The sequence below is a fragment of the Strix uralensis genome, chromosome 7 (assembly GCF_047716275.1).
Source record: "Strix uralensis isolate ZFMK-TIS-50842 chromosome 7, bStrUra1, whole genome shotgun sequence".
Lineage (NCBI taxonomy): Eukaryota > Metazoa > Chordata > Aves > Strigiformes > Strigidae > Strix > Strix uralensis.
The window spans coordinates 5369655-5384239 of record NC_133978.1 but is presented as its reverse complement, the minus strand read 5'-3'; the positions used below and the strand labels follow the sequence as shown (position 1 = coordinate 5384239).

General features: G+C 54.4%; 2 protein-coding genes across 2 annotated transcripts in view; one reads left to right on the top strand and one right to left on the bottom strand.

Annotated features, from left to right (window-relative positions):
- Nucleotides 1-14585, bottom strand: part of CDH23 (cadherin related 23) — a 215113-nt gene that overhangs the window by 39961 nt on the left and 160567 nt on the right. Inside the window, exons 26-31 of the mRNA XM_074874229.1 lie at nucleotides 13683-13796; nucleotides 12338-12486; nucleotides 2237-2297; nucleotides 1689-1837; nucleotides 650-785; nucleotides 65-453 (exon numbers count right to left, since the gene is read on the bottom strand). Coding sequence (XP_074730330.1) covers nucleotides 65-453; nucleotides 650-785; nucleotides 1689-1837; nucleotides 2237-2297; nucleotides 12338-12486; nucleotides 13683-13796 — 998 coding nt within the window. The remainder of the gene's footprint in view (nucleotides 1-64; nucleotides 454-649; nucleotides 786-1688; nucleotides 1838-2236; nucleotides 2298-12337; nucleotides 12487-13682; nucleotides 13797-14585) is intronic.
- C7H10orf105 (chromosome 7 C10orf105 homolog) lies at nucleotides 4886-10163 on the top strand. The gene is made up of 2 exons (XM_074875703.1): nucleotides 4886-4903; nucleotides 9653-10163. Exon 2 carries the CDS (start codon nucleotides 9658-9660, stop codon nucleotides 10072-10074), a length of 417 nt encoding a protein of 138 aa, XP_074731804.1. The 5' UTR covers nucleotides 4886-4903; nucleotides 9653-9657; the 3' UTR covers nucleotides 10075-10163.

Below are 14585 nucleotides of genomic sequence, written 5' to 3'. Positions count from 1 at the left end.
CATGTTGGCCCCCACCACTTTGGTGGACAAGCAAGCCAGGAGGGACCACACTGTGGCTACTTACAGTGATCCCGTTGATTTTGAAAAGGGAGAGTGCCTGGGCATTGGTATTGGGGTCAAACTTGTAGGTGATCTGATTGAGGTTGTCGATGGAGCGGGCCTGGACCCGGAGCACCTCAGAGCCCAGGGCGATGTTCTCCATGATCACGGCTTCGTAGCTGCTGTTGGAGAACTGCACGGCCTCATCCAGCTCATTCAGCAGGCTGACGTATACGTTGCAGAAGCCCTGGTTGTAGGGGGGTGCCTGGTCTGTGGCAGAGACGTTCATCAGGTAGCTGGTTTTGGTCTCGTAGTCCAGGTAGTCGATCGTCGTGATGAGGCCCGTGCTTTCATCAATCTCAAACTTCCCTTCAGCGCCTGACAGGATTTTGTAGTTCACCAGACCGCCGTTCCCTGGGACAGGAGCAGGAACCATGGTGCTGGTTGGACCAAGTATCCCAAAGAGACAGGCACCACCGATGCCGACACTGACCATGAAGCAGAGCCCATCCCATGTGAGGGTTTCAGCCCAGCCACACTAGGATCCATGCAGTGGCTGATTTCACCACTTCTCCCTCAAGCTGGGTGTTTCTCACCCTCAGCTTCCTACCTGTGTCTCGATCAGTAGCCCGGACCACCGCCACTGAAGTCCCTATCCCCGCCGTCTCCCGCAGCCCCAGGCGGTTGTACTGCCTCTGGGTGAACACTGGCACCTCATCATTGACATCTTCCACGTAGATGATCACCTAAGAAACCCCCCGGAGAAACCATGGGTGAGCTGGGCAGGCTTGTGAGCCCTTGCTTACACTTGTGAGGGGAAATATATCCTTCACAGCACTCATCTGCTGCACAGGAGAAATGTTACCTCTACTACGAACACCACGTGATGGAGAGTGAACACACACAGTTTAACATCATAGATTTAAACAAGCCCTGTGGTCAGAGTGACTCAGTCCTTCCCTGGCCGGAGGGAGGTAGAGTCTGTATATTAATTCCTCTGTACTTTGGGATCCCCTGCTTGAAACCTTGCAGTTAAGAGACGCTGCAACGTAGAAAGGCTGACGACTTGGTGGGAAATTTTGCTCAAAGTTCAGCGGGTTGAGCTGCTGTTTCCCCAGGGAACATCCTTTCTCCTCCTGCTTTGCTGGTTGCTGCTGGTGCTGCAGGCACGTTGTGCTCGGCCAGAGCCCACCCCACCAGTGGGTTTAAAAATAGATGCTACCAAAGGACTGGGTTCGTGGGAACCGTGGGAAGCTGGCGTGTCACTGCTAAAGATTATTGCCACTGGGTCCTGGCTTATTTACATAGATGCCTGGCCAGGAGACATGGTTTTCAACTCCTGGCAGCTGAGCTAAGTCTCACCGGGTGAGTGGGACTCCCTCTGACAGCAACTGCCACACCACTTAGCACTGAAATGTCACAGGAAAAAAGAGAAAAACAACAAAAATTCCCCCAACAAGCTCTTCTCCACCCACAGGCAACCCCCGGAGACTTTCTGTCAGCATTTCCATGCCTGATCTCTCAAACTTCCTGCACGCCTGCACGAGTTGGAAATGACTGCCCTCTGACGAAGCATCCTGAATATTTTGCATGAACTACTCCACCTCCCAGCCCTGCTGCCCACCCCTGGGCAGCTGCAAGGTCCTTACCCGCACGGAGCTCCTCATGGGTCCATGCTCTGTGTTGTAGGCCTCCACCTCCAGGATGTGAGAGGAGTTTTGCTCCCTGTCGAGGTGCCGCACGCCTCGCATCACCAACCCAGTGCTGGGATTGATGCGGAAGTGGTTCTGCTCGTTTCCTGGCAAGGGGGAAAAGTGAGATGGATGCTGCCCACTGCCGCTGCATCAGTCCTCGTGGTACGCTGAGGCTATCTTGGAGGGAAATCCCCAGGGGGCTATCTTGGAGGGAAAATTATTGAGCAAAACTCAAGCCCCATCACCTCCATCTACATCAGGCTCAGCTACATCAGGGTTTGGCCCTGGTCAAGCCAGGATCTACAACATCTAGGTGTCCATCCATGACGAAACATCCCCTGGCAATTAACCTTAATGCTGAAGTTTTGCTCAGGACTGAGGGAAATGTTTCTGTGGGCTGCAAAGTGTAAAAGGATAGAGAGTGCAACCTCCTAAGGCTGTGCGTGCGGCTGGCCAGAGTCTGGTGCAAACCCATCGATGCACAAAGGGGCACCTGGACTTACCCTTGACAATCCTGTACCACACTCTCCCGTTAATGCCTTCATCCGCATCTGTGGCTTTCACCTTCATGAGAAAAGAAAAACAGTAAGGGTGAAGGGCAAAGATTTCCAGACTGTGACAGGTCCTCCCATCCTGCCAAGTCTGGACATCCTGCTCCTCCACCTGAGCCAGGGAGATTACCAACTGCAAAGCAAAATAAGTTACCCTCCCCTCACCACCAGACAGCAGGGATAGCGGGCTCAGGAGCCCTTGGCTACCAGGTTAGCTGCAGGATGGGCTCAGGATGAGAGCTGAGCCTGAGGACCATGCCATAAAACCTGCGGGTCAGCGCGCTGGTGGAGGGGCTTCTACTGGTCCTGCCCTGCACACACAGATGCTTGCCCTGCCAGGGACGGAGCCTCCCTCCCTGCAGAGCTGGCTTGAGCTGGGCAGGGAGAGCTGCTCCCACGCCTGGTGGGCGTGCAGCCCATGACACGAGGGCAAGTCACCCAAGCAGCAGCCTATGTAAAAATTACCAAAAGAAATATGAATGCAACAAGCTTAGAGCATGCTGGTGGTCTGGACGCTGGTTTGAGTCCTCGCAAGACCCCGAGCAGTGGGTGGGAGCATGCCTTAGCTGCGATGCACTGCACAGTCCATGCACGCACCAAATGAGCCGTCCACCCTGGGAAACCCAAGACACGGGTCCCCTCTGGTGTCTCTGAACAACACTGCAGTACTTTCCCAGCAAACCCTAGCCAGAAAGCAGCCCGCCGGCCCCAGCAGCTGGGAAGCAGGACCCAGCGAGGGGCAGCAGGGCCCAGGCTTCACCCCCGGCTGGCATTGAGCTGCTGCATCTCCTGTCCGCAGAAACCGCTTCCCACAAAGCATCCAAACCACAACCGCAGCGGAGGCCGCTTGCGAATCACCGAGGTGAGAACATGGGGAATGCCTTAGCCTTTATTCTCCACCTGCTTCCCCCAGCAAGGCATCTTCTGCTGTGTCTTCTCCCTACAAATATTACTCAGCAGTATCCTTTTCCCGGGCAGGTGTGGTTTGCACCCAGACTTGCACTGAAAAGAGAAGGGGTTGCTGCAGAAGATGCACGTGCAGCTGTAACAGTGAGGCCATTTATAGGGGCTCAGCTTTAAAGCCCTGGGCTGGCTTTCACCCACAGCCCCATACAATGCTTACAGGAGCCAGATAGGCTCTTCTGAAATGCAGTTTTGAGATGCCTTGAACTGCTCTTTTTCCCTTCCACCAAATCTGCCTGCATCAGCAGAAACCTTAGAAAATGCCGACCCCTGCACTTGTAAACTAGCTGGATTTCCCATCCCTGTGCCACGCACGTTTTCCTCTCTCCCAGATCAGTTTGCATCTTGCTTGTGGCTGGACACAACCCTGAGCCTTGCTCTGTATTTCACCGCGGACCCAGCACCTTCCTTTCACAGGAGAGAGCTCTACATCTCAAACCACCTCTCCCACCCTTGGGGCTCCCCAAGGCCATTTCTGGACTAGAGCTGGGCTGTCTCCTCTCCCTTGTGATGGATGAGCCCCACACCAGCAGGCAAGCGATGCCCAGGCAGACCGGCTGCCTTGGCATGGCACTGGCTCCCTCCTGGGAAAAGCTATCGTGTCAGCCAAAACACTGTGCTGGGGGCGGCAGCGGTGGGAGGGAAGCCTAAGGGACTGGAGACAAATCTTTGCAGCTTTTTGTTCCATTCCCTGCTGCTCTGTACCCAGGAAAATGAATTCCAAGGCGAGCAAACAGGAAGATCTTCACCACGATGAGCAAACCATCCTGCAAACACCCCCTTAGCCATCCTTTTCCCAGCTCACCCCAAGCATTTGCTGCAGGCAGCTCTGGCAGATAAACCAGGTGAAAGGCATCAGCCCAGGTATTTGTTTTTTATTAAAAGAAAAGTAGCTTGCAGGAGTTAAACCAATGCATGCTCCTGCCAGCCTGCAGCCTGGAAAAAGCTCGGCTGCTGCTGGTTTGACCCACTAAGGTCCCAGAGGAGATGTGGTACTTTGACAGACTGTCCCAAACTTGGGAAAACAATTGCACTCGAGTGCAAGTGGTGGGAGAAAAGCTCTTTCTGCTGCAGGGATAAGGCATCTTGTGCAGCTGAGCGCTGGGTGCCTCCAGCTGGCTTTAAACCCTTGTTAGAGAGAGCGGGCTGCAGGCAGAGCCAGCCTTTTGCAGGCCACCTTTCAAACACCCCCAGCTACTGGAAAGGGGACAGAAAAGGAGGAGGAAGGGGGGCGGGGGAATAAAAGGATGGGAAAAAAGCGGAAAGGTTGGCGTAGAGTTGCTGGGACAAAGGGGAGCAGGCATGTGGAGGGCAGCCCGCTGCCCCCTCCCCTGTGCGGGGGGCTCAGCCCACGACTGTACCATTCAGCATTCCCGCAGGGGCAAAGCCCTGGGGAAACATGGCCTGGGGGGCTCAACCCCTCACCCCAGAGGCACACAGCCCCGGGGCACTGCTGCACTGGCAAAGCCAAAGAGGGGCTCGGGGGGCCCGTTGGCTTTGCATGCTGGGGCTGTTGCCAGCCCCGCTGCCATCACTCTCCCACCCTCCCTTGCCCTCCAAAAGGCAGGAGGGGGCTGGCAGCTGCCAGAGTGAGTTCGAGAAGCGGCAAGGCAGGCGTGCGGGAGGCAAAGCCCAGGCTCGGCCGGCCAGGGAGAGGTAGGGAGCCCAAGCCCCCGCGGCAAACCCACCACCACTGGCCACTCATGCTAACCCCGAGGGGCGAATGGGTCAGACCAGGGATGTGCTGCCATCCCTGGCTGCAGAGCTGCTTCCCAGGAAAAGGGCTGCAAACGGGATGGGGACATGCAATGTTTGGGGTGGGTTTGAAGTCAGGCAGCCCTCCTCCCTTTCCCGTCGCGTTGGTTTGTCTGTCTCGGTGATGGGAGAGGGAAAAAGTCCTGCGGATGCAGCGCTGCTGGTTAACAGTGAGGGTGATGGGGTACAGCATCACTCAGAGCCCTTTGCTTTCAGTACCCAGCTCTTCGGGTTGGTAAACTGGGTGTTTGGTACCCTCCAGCATTACCTCCTCCGGCAAGCAAGTGGAAAGACTTAGTGCTTTGGAAAAAGCTGGGGAGCTCCAGAAAATTGTCGCTAAGCAAGACGGGGAGGGGAAAGAGCTGCTTTTCATCTGAGCTGTATTACAGGCACAGCAGTGCCTGAAGACAGTCTTTTCTTTGCAGGAGTTTGAGAAAAGGGAGGGAGAGCATATGGAAAAACTGCCAAACTAGGCAGCTGTGCCAGGCCAGGCAGGCAGCGCCCAGTGCGGGGCGGAATAACGCTCACTGTCTTCTGCTCATGCACAAGAGTAATTTCTTTTTCCTCTCCACTGTCCTTGGGAGCATTTTGCTTTGTGCAATTTCTCTTCTTTCCCTCTGATCCTCGGCTGCCTCATGTCCAGTGCTGGGTCCCAAGTGCTTGTGGGAATGTCTCTTGTTAGAGCTGATCAGCCAGGGATGACCATTCTGGGGAGGTTTGCTAGGCTGGGTGCTCCACAGCAAGCCTGTGTCATGGTTTGAGCCCAGAGGTGCCATAAAGGTGCTCACTCAGCCCTTTACCCTCAGGAATGGGAAGGAGAAAATACAACAGGCTCGAGAATTGAGATAAGGGCAGGGAGGGATGGCTCACCCATTACAGTCATGGGCAAAAGACAAAGTAGAACAGTGAGAAGCATTACCCCATCTTAAAAACACCTTCCCCCCATCCTTCCCTTCTTCTCGGGCTCAGCTTTCCTTCTGATTTCTCTACCTCCTTCCCCCAGGCAGCACAGGGGGCAGGGCATGGGGGGATGCGGTCAGTCCCGTCGCTCCTTCCTCCTTAGGGAGGACTCCTTGCATTCCTCCCCTGCTCCAGCATGGGGTCCCTCTCACGGGAGACAGTCCTCCACCAACTTTCTCCGACGTGAGTCCTTCCCGCAGGCTGCAGCACTTCCTGTGCTGCTCCAGTGTGGGTCCCCACCATGTGTTGCAGTCCTCCCAGTGCCGAAATACAACAGCGGGGGCTTCTTCCCTCAGAGTCCTGGCCTTTTCCGAGCGCAGCCTCCTGCTCCGGTGTGGGGTCCTCCACAGCTGCAGGTGGGTCTCTGCTCCACTGGTGACCTCCATGGGTGCAGGGGCACAGCCTGCCCTCTCACCACGGGCTGCAGAGGGGTCTCTGCACTGGCACACCTCCCCTCCTTCCTCCTTTCTTCCACTGATGTCAGTGTTTGCATAGGTGTTCTCCTTGTAGCTTCTCACAACTCCAACTCCTCCTCCCAGGTTCCCCTTCTTAAATACGTTATCACAGAGGTGCAGCCACCATCGCTAATTGGCTCAGCCTTGGCGCAGAGGCAGGTCCAACTTGGAGCCAGGGGACCTTAGAGAAGGTTCTCACAGGGGGCCACCACTGTAGCTCCCTCCCCTAATACCAAAACCCCCACCACACATACAAACCCAGCACAGCCTGTTATTAACCCAGCTGGATTGCACAATGTGGGGCTGGGGTGGGACAGCAATGCTGGGAAGGGGTGACGCTATGAACAAGGATGCAGGCAGCAGCTTGGCCGGTGGCTATAAAATGCTGTGGGCAAGTGGCCCATTGCCACGCTTCAGGAAAGGCACTGAGCTCCCACCCCATGGGAGGGAAGTCCTCATCCCTGTGCATGCTGTGGCCACGGAGAGTGCTGCTCTTACCATGCTCTCACCTTTCTGCTGATAGGACCCCAATTGTTGTGACTTTTGGCTGAAATTCTGCTGAAACTTCTGTAGCTCTGTCTCAAGCAGGATGTGAGGAGGAAATCCCTTTTGTCCATGTTAATATGTTGAAAACTTATTGGCCCTAAAAAAAAGTCACCACTCACATGTACTCTACAAAGATTTCCCAGATTTTTAGCTGCACTTTTTCTGGAAGGACTTAAGAAATCAGATGAGAAGCAGCCCGGACCTTCCCTGAACCTGCAGCTCTGCCAGCCAAGCTGGGTGTGAGGAGAGGATGGATGGGAAGCAAGAGGAGAAGAGAGAATGTCTGGTAAATCCTGGGAAAACATCAGTGTGTTGCCTCCTGACAGGTTTCTAAGGGACACTCTCAGCTGGATTTAAAATAAAAACCCTACAGCCACCACCAACGGAACAAAAAACAACCTGAAGAAATTGCCCACGCCTCCCGGCTCGCTCTTAATGAACAATATAAGGTCACCAAGCCAACCTACGTGTGGTTAGTAAATGCCAGAACTAAGGTAGCCGTGGCAACCTTGAGGTGCACGGTAAGCAGCAGCCTTGCCTGCTGGTTTTCAGGCCCTGGCCCAGGGCAGTGCACAAGAGCAGCCTGCCCATGGAGCAGGGGTGTCCTTGGGCCGGCTGCAGCTGCCAGGGGCTGCTCTGCTCCCAAACTGGAGGGGAAGGGGCTGAGCCAGGCAAGGAGAGGCTGCATGATAAAGAAATGCTTTTGGGGTGAAGAAGTGAAAACATCACTTTGGAGGAGGGGATGAGAGTCCTGGTCCCTGATCCTGCTTGCAATACACATGGGGATTCACCAAAGGTGCTCTCAGATGCCAACCCATTTATTTTTTGCATTTCCCATTTTCTTAGCACAGACCTGTCTCTGACCCATGGAAACAGCCACATCTCCCAAGAGCCTCTGAGCTCTGACCAGGCTGACCTTGCCTTGAGGCTGCCAGCATCACAGCTTTGAATGCTCAAGCCCAGGCGATGCAAAGCATTCCAGAAATAAATCACATCTCCCAAGTGCCTCAAACCAGGCACCCAGCTCTAGTGAAAACCTCTGACCTTATTCCCTCTGTATCTCAGCTCATTGCCTGCACGGGGAGAAGCACAGATCCTGCAGGAGTGATCTGCCCCCTTCAGGATGAGGCAGGGTCCCAGCAAACCGGAGCTGGGAGCTCACCTACCTAAGCAGGCACAGGCACAGGCACACAGAGGGTGCGGCTGGGGCACAGACAGCCCAGGTTCAAGGGCTCCTTAACCTCTGGGTGCTCGGCCTTGCAGCTCTCACTGTGTTTGCTTAAGGTTGTTTCCTCCTGCGTAATTTGGAGGGTGAGTGTTGCTTGTCTCTTCTGACGCAGCATCTTGCTTTCCACTGGCCTCATCTCTGCCGGGGCGTTTCATAGTTTCCAATTAATGATTAAAGACATTTCATTGATGTCTCCTCTCCCTTTTTTTGAACGCTTTACCAGTGAATGTCTGGCTGCTGCCTACACAAACCTGTGTGGCTTTGGGATGGTGGCTGCAAGAACAGACCCAGAGACCTTGGCAGTCCCTGCAGCCCTGCCTTCCCCCTCCACTTAAACTCTTAATTTTAAATTGGCTCAATCCAAATCTGTAGCTGCCAGAAGACTGCCCGGCCATGGACCAGTCTAACAGCTCTCCATCACTCTTCTAAATCCCACATCTCTGTAGGAAAGTCAGAGTAATACAGCTTTACCTCCAGCATACAGACTAGAGCATCAAGGGCCAAGCCAAGCTGTCGCATTGCAGAGGGTTGGCACAGCAATATTTATTTCCCCAGCCTTCATCTCTGAGCTGGGGAGATGCCTGCCTCAGGCACAGCCCATCCAGGACCAAGAATGGACGCAGAAGGGTGCACGGAAACAAAACAATGGGTGCAAACTGCTCTGGGGATGCGAGCTGGGGCCAATCCGATCTGGTGGGGAGAGGAGAGGCCAGTTGCCATCAGGTGTTCGGTAAGAGCTCTTCCTGATGAGGCTTTGGGAAGTTGGTTTGCATCACTGCAGAACTGGCTGAGAAACCCATGACGTGTCTGAACCTGAAACCAGGTCAGCAAAACATCTAACACAAGAAGATTCTCGGCACAAGCAGGGTGAGGGCGTTACACTTCACCCCTGAAAAAAAAAAGGCAATGCTAGTGCAATACTGCAGCTTGATAGGGACTTATCCGGGTCAGGCTCAACCAACTATTTTCTTTGGTGGAGAGGGAATAATCAAAAAACCCCAAATGACAGTCAACTCAACAAGCCCACATTTCTGGGGAATAGAGAAGAACCAAACTCCAGCAGCTTGGGGGGAAGATTTTGGACCTTCTCTAGCGTGCGGTTATTTATCGCTTCCAGAAAAGCTTCATGTAATGTGCGTTCATGTTCCCTACAGGTGTCATCACCGGGGCTGTGGTACTACATGTACGTAGTACTACCTGTGCTAGATTTCTCTGCCAGATGGTTTTCCACTTCCGTTCAGGACAGTATTTTGCATGTAGAAATCCCACCTCTGTGCTTTGCCTGCTGGCAAAGCAGACAGACTCCTCCTGTCCCTCTGTGTCAGAGAAAACATGGTCAGGAGGACCTTGCACATAAAGGCAAGACAAAAATCCATCAGGTTGGACAGAGGGTGGCTGTCTGTCCAGCTTCTAGGTGGTAATCACCTGTGTTGCTTCTCTATGTCACCTTATGCACTGCAGGGAAGATGAGCACAGAGGACACTGGCAATGGGACCTCTCCCACCCCACCTCTCCTTGGGCTTCTAGTTTCAACCACTGAGCTTGTCCTGCCCAGCCCTGCATCCCCTGAGAAGGCAGACCCACTGCCCATCATCGTTGCGCTCATCTGTATCTTCGTCCTCCTGGCGACCTTCCTCATCTTTGTCACCCTGTGCAAGCCAGTGGCGCTGGAACAGTCCGGGTCCGGGCCCCAGGAGTACATGCCCCATCACCCGGTGGATGCCAGCGAGCCCCAGCTGAGGCTCTGGAAGCGGCTGGGCTCCCTGCGATGCTCCATCAACACCTTCAGGAGGAGTCGGCCGGTGTCCCAAAGCCAGCTTGCCTGCCCCAGGAGCTCCCCCACTAGCCAGGACTGGGATGTCATAGAGTCCACTAAAATGTGACCCTGCTCTGCGGGAACTAACTCACCCCACACCGCTATTCTTTCCCAAGTTTTTGGTTCAGGCTCTGTTCCCTCCTCAGGCATCCCCTGGGATCCTGGACATCCCGGCAGAGCTCCTCTGAGCAGCTCATTTCCATGATGACAGGAGATTTTGCTATTTCAGGTTCCCGAATGCTTTCCAGGTTACTGTTTCCTGGCAGGAAAGGTGGAGGCATCTGAACTACACCCACACACAGCTATCACCAGGCAGTCCAAAAAAATATTGCTGCTTAATTTCTTTTGGAAAACATTGTGCAAGTTGAGTGGCACCTGAACAAACAGCCTGGGTGAGAGCAGAGCAACCTGGCTGCCTAACAAAAAACCGCCTTGAAGAGAGGCATCCCGGGGCAAACATGCTCCACTAAAAGCAAGTCTCAGCTGAGATTGCCCCCCGAGATGTGCTCCTGAGCAGATGGAGGAAGGCTCATGCCCCCCACATGCTGCCCAGTCCCTGTCTCCCCCCTCCCCATGCAGCGAGCCGTGAGTTTCTGCAGTTGATGCTTGGAAGGATGCATGCTACAGCTGTCTGCTGGAAACCTGCTTCAATAAATGAGCAGCGGGAGCAGGTAAACATGCCTGTAAATACATTAAAGAGGCCCTTTGAATCTCACAGCCGCTGCCAGCTTGGAAAGCCACCATGCAAGGCTGAGCTGCGTGTTTCTGCTGGGAAAGGGTACAACAGCCAGCAGGTAATCCGACGTGCTTGAAGGAATCAATAGGAGAAAGAAAAAGTGGCTTAAGTCTTCCAGGTCTGCAGCTCACACTACGTTCAACCATCAAGTTCACCCCTTTAGGTGAAGTCTCTGTGTCTGGTGAGGCCCTGCAGTGAGCACCAAGCCCCATGTCTCTGGATTTCACGTGGTTTCTGACCCTCACAGGGAGCAGCTCTGTATCAGGACCTCCCTGGGCTGCCTGGGACATTCCTGCTCTCCTTCAGCTCTGAACTGCCTGGCTTTCAGAGAAGAGGATGGGGAAACCTTCAAAAACCCTCTTGTTGCCATGGGAATGTGGGGATGTATTTGAAGAGGGAGACCTTCAGTACAAATGGTTCACACTAAAAGTGTAAATTAAACTAAACCCAGGTGATTGCCCATTTCCGTTTCACCCTGATTTTTTTTCTGTGGAAAACTAACTTCCCCCAAATAACACCTCTCCTTTGCCACAGACTTTCAAGGGCACACCCCTCTTTTGGGAAGCGTGCTCTAAGAAAAGGGGACTTTGGTGTCAGACTTGGCTTTCCTGCATTTGATTTGCAAAAATGGCTCAGTTTTAGGAGTCCCTCAGCAGGGCTCCTCTCCAGCTGCACAGTTCCCCTGCACACCTCCACCCGGGGTGCAGGGATTGCAGGCAGATGCCTGACCCCAGAGACAGGCATGGTGCCACGGGCATCACGTACACCGTGCTGTGGCACAACAGGTGACAAGGAGCCACGGGGCTTGTGCCTGGGGACTGGCCACCCCGAGCATGATGCACGGCTCCCAGCAAACCTTTGTTGCAAGAGGCAAAAGGCTCTTTTCTTCTCTCCCGGTGACTCACCCTGCCCGCGAGAGCCAGGGACAAAGCTACCCCTTTCCCTGTGACGGGAGAGGTATTCAAGGCAGGAGGAGCCTTCCCAGGGCCCTCTGCAAAGAGCCTTTGGTGCCCGCTCCAGAAGAGCCCTGGGTTTGAAGGGATGCTGGAAGCCCTCAGAGGCTGAGTGAATGCCCGCATTCATTCAGCACTCACTGAGCCATTCAGCTCTGCCCACCGCTCCCTCAAAGAGGAATAAAAATGAAAGCAGAGTCCAAATGCTTTTTTTCCTCCATTTTCCCCGCCTCTCAGAGCATCTCTTTGCATGCACTCTTCTCCCTCCCCCTTGAGATCTCTGCTCTTGGCCCCTTCTCTGTTGGGAGGAGGGAGAAAGCGGGGATGCAGACAGGCAAAGGGGCCTCGCCAACACAGTACTTGGGTTTGCTCCTCTCCCCCCCTGCAGAAATGGGATGAATTTCTTATTTTTCTACTGTGCTTTTCTGTCTTCTCCCTGGTGCTCACAGCCTGGGTTAACAAAGGAGCAGAGGAGCACACAAGCAAGAGCACATCTTGCCCTGATCCGGGGGACCAGACCACCGATGGGAAGAGAAAATCTGCCCTGGGCTTCCTGCAGTTCACAGACATGGTGCCAGGGCAAGGAGAGCAGGCGACCTCGCTCACCCACCCAAAGGTCCCAGTGGAAGAGAGCCACATGCCTGCACTATACTGCTGGCGGCCGGGATGTCCTCAGGGACACTGACTTCATAGCTGCTCTGAAGGAAGATGGGTCGGTTGTCATTGACATCCAGGACAGTCACGTACACGGTCGCAGTCCCGGTGCGCCGGTTCCCTGTGGGGCCGTTGTCTGTATGGGAGAGAAAGGCAAGGGGAGGTTTGGTCACCTCCATCCCCTCCTTGCACAGGTGATGCTCAGCCTTCAGCTGCTGAAAATAACGGGACTAAAATTTCTAAAATAAAATCCTCCATCTTTTCTGCAGCTTCCCAATCTCACGCTGAACTACAAGGGTTTTTTTTCATGCCTATCCTGAAAGAAAAAGGAAAAGCCAAACCACCCCCAAGGTCTGCCACGGAGCCACTGCCTAGCAAGGCTGGAAATGCTACTGGTCATTAAAGAGGGTTTGCAACTCCATAGACACATAGGGTGTTGTATGCTGGAAGGGACTGCTGGAGGTCAGGGATTTGGGAGATGAAGACGGGCAGGGGTCTGATGAGTTTTCTGTAGACCTGGCTCAGCTCACAGCCGAACAGCACCAGGACTGGTTGGTGTTCAGTAGATAAGGACATGGCAGCACTGCTGTTGGTTTTGCCATGAAGGATGAGGCAATGGGGAGCATAGGTTGAGTTAGTTCTTTCCAACATGCTCAGAGAGCACTGAACCCACCCAGCTGGGATCTGGTGACTGGGGAAACACAGGCAGCCTGATACCCATTGGAGAGTCAGAATGGTCCCTTTACCACCTGGGATCCAGTTCTGTGTGCCCGGCCGGTGCAGCATCCCTGCTGCAGACCGTGCGGCACCTGCAATGCCATGCCCTGAGATTTCTGACCAGGCCACTTATTTCTCCTTTCAAAAGGGACATCCAAGTCTTCTGCAAACAGGCACATCATTATAAAGCTCTGGGGATGACGGCCAAGATGCGTTTGGCACGCGGGCGCTCTGCCCGTGCCAGGTGGCTCTGGATTAATTGGCAGCCCCTGAGCCAAGGGCTGGCATGGCATTAGGGGAACGGTGCTGTGGTGCTGGAATTTCTGGGTGGAGGTCTGACCCAGCCAGCACGGAGCCTCTCGGGGAACAGGGCAGGCCTTGCCTTCCCTGGGGGAAAGCTCCGGGGCTGGGTGAGCCTGAGGGGTGAATTTACTGTGGGTAGAACCGGGCCTTATTAAAACACATGGGTTGTGAACTGCTAACACCAAACACAGGCTCTGGTTTATAGAGCACCCCAAAAGTTGCTGTCTCTCTGCTGCATTGCCAAGGCAGCTCAGCACATGCACGGTCACCCTGCCTGACTGTGGTCCCATAGGAATGGTGGGAATTCCTTACCGATGGCCTCCAGGATCAGTGTGTACGATGCCACGGTCTCCCTGTCCAGACTCACGACTGTCCTGACCACCCCATCCCTGAAGCCGACGCTGAATTTGCCATCCTGGTTCCCACCTGCAGCAAAGGACAAGGACCAGGTTACCCCCTGTCTGGATGCAGGGAGCTGAGCCCACGCTGCGGGGGATGCTGCAGCCTGGGCACGGAGTCAGCCCGGCCATGGAAATCTCAAGCGTTCAGCTTGCCTTCCTGAAGGGCTGCATTTTACAGGGTTTTGAGCAAGGCAAGTGTAGGGCAAGCTTGTATCTCATCATAGGCAAAGCTTTTCTGCAGCAAAAGCGGTCAGAGAGCCTTCTCGCCACCACATCAAATGCTGTGTCTGCTTCACAGCGCAGGCAAGGGGTGATGGTTATAGGAAAACCTGAATCATATAAATGCCAGATTGTTTCCTGAATGCTTCAGAAGAAATCTGGGGTCACTTTGCATGTGGCCTGTGGTACCTGTGGGACAACACACACCTTTTCTCTTGTGGGGCTGGCCGGAGGGGCTGTGAGATGAAACATGAGGCTGCTGTTGTGAAAAAAAAATCTCTGGTGACGCTTCCGTTTTTGCCCTCTTCCTGAGGGCTAAATGCCACACGTGCAGTTTGCAAGTCAAAGCGTGGCCAGGGGCTTCCCCGGCCTCCCGCTGCAGGTGCTGCAGCTGCGGTGTGAGCCAGGCATTGCCCAGGCTGCATCGCTGCCCGCCTGCTCCCTGCCCACCCAAAACCACCTGCACGCCGAGCTGTGAGACACCCTAAAACTCCAGAAAGGCTTCCAACCGTAAATGCACATTACGTGAATGCTGCCCCAGCCCTTGCTCCCCAGCGGTGTTAAGCCCATCCTCATGCTTTTTCTGGCTGCATCC

What these genes read in the sequence shown, in the direction of transcription:
- C7H10orf105 (XM_074875703.1), top strand. Translation starts at nt 9,658, where the DNA reads ATGAGCACAGAGGACACTGGCAATGGGACCTCTCCCACCCCACCTCTC.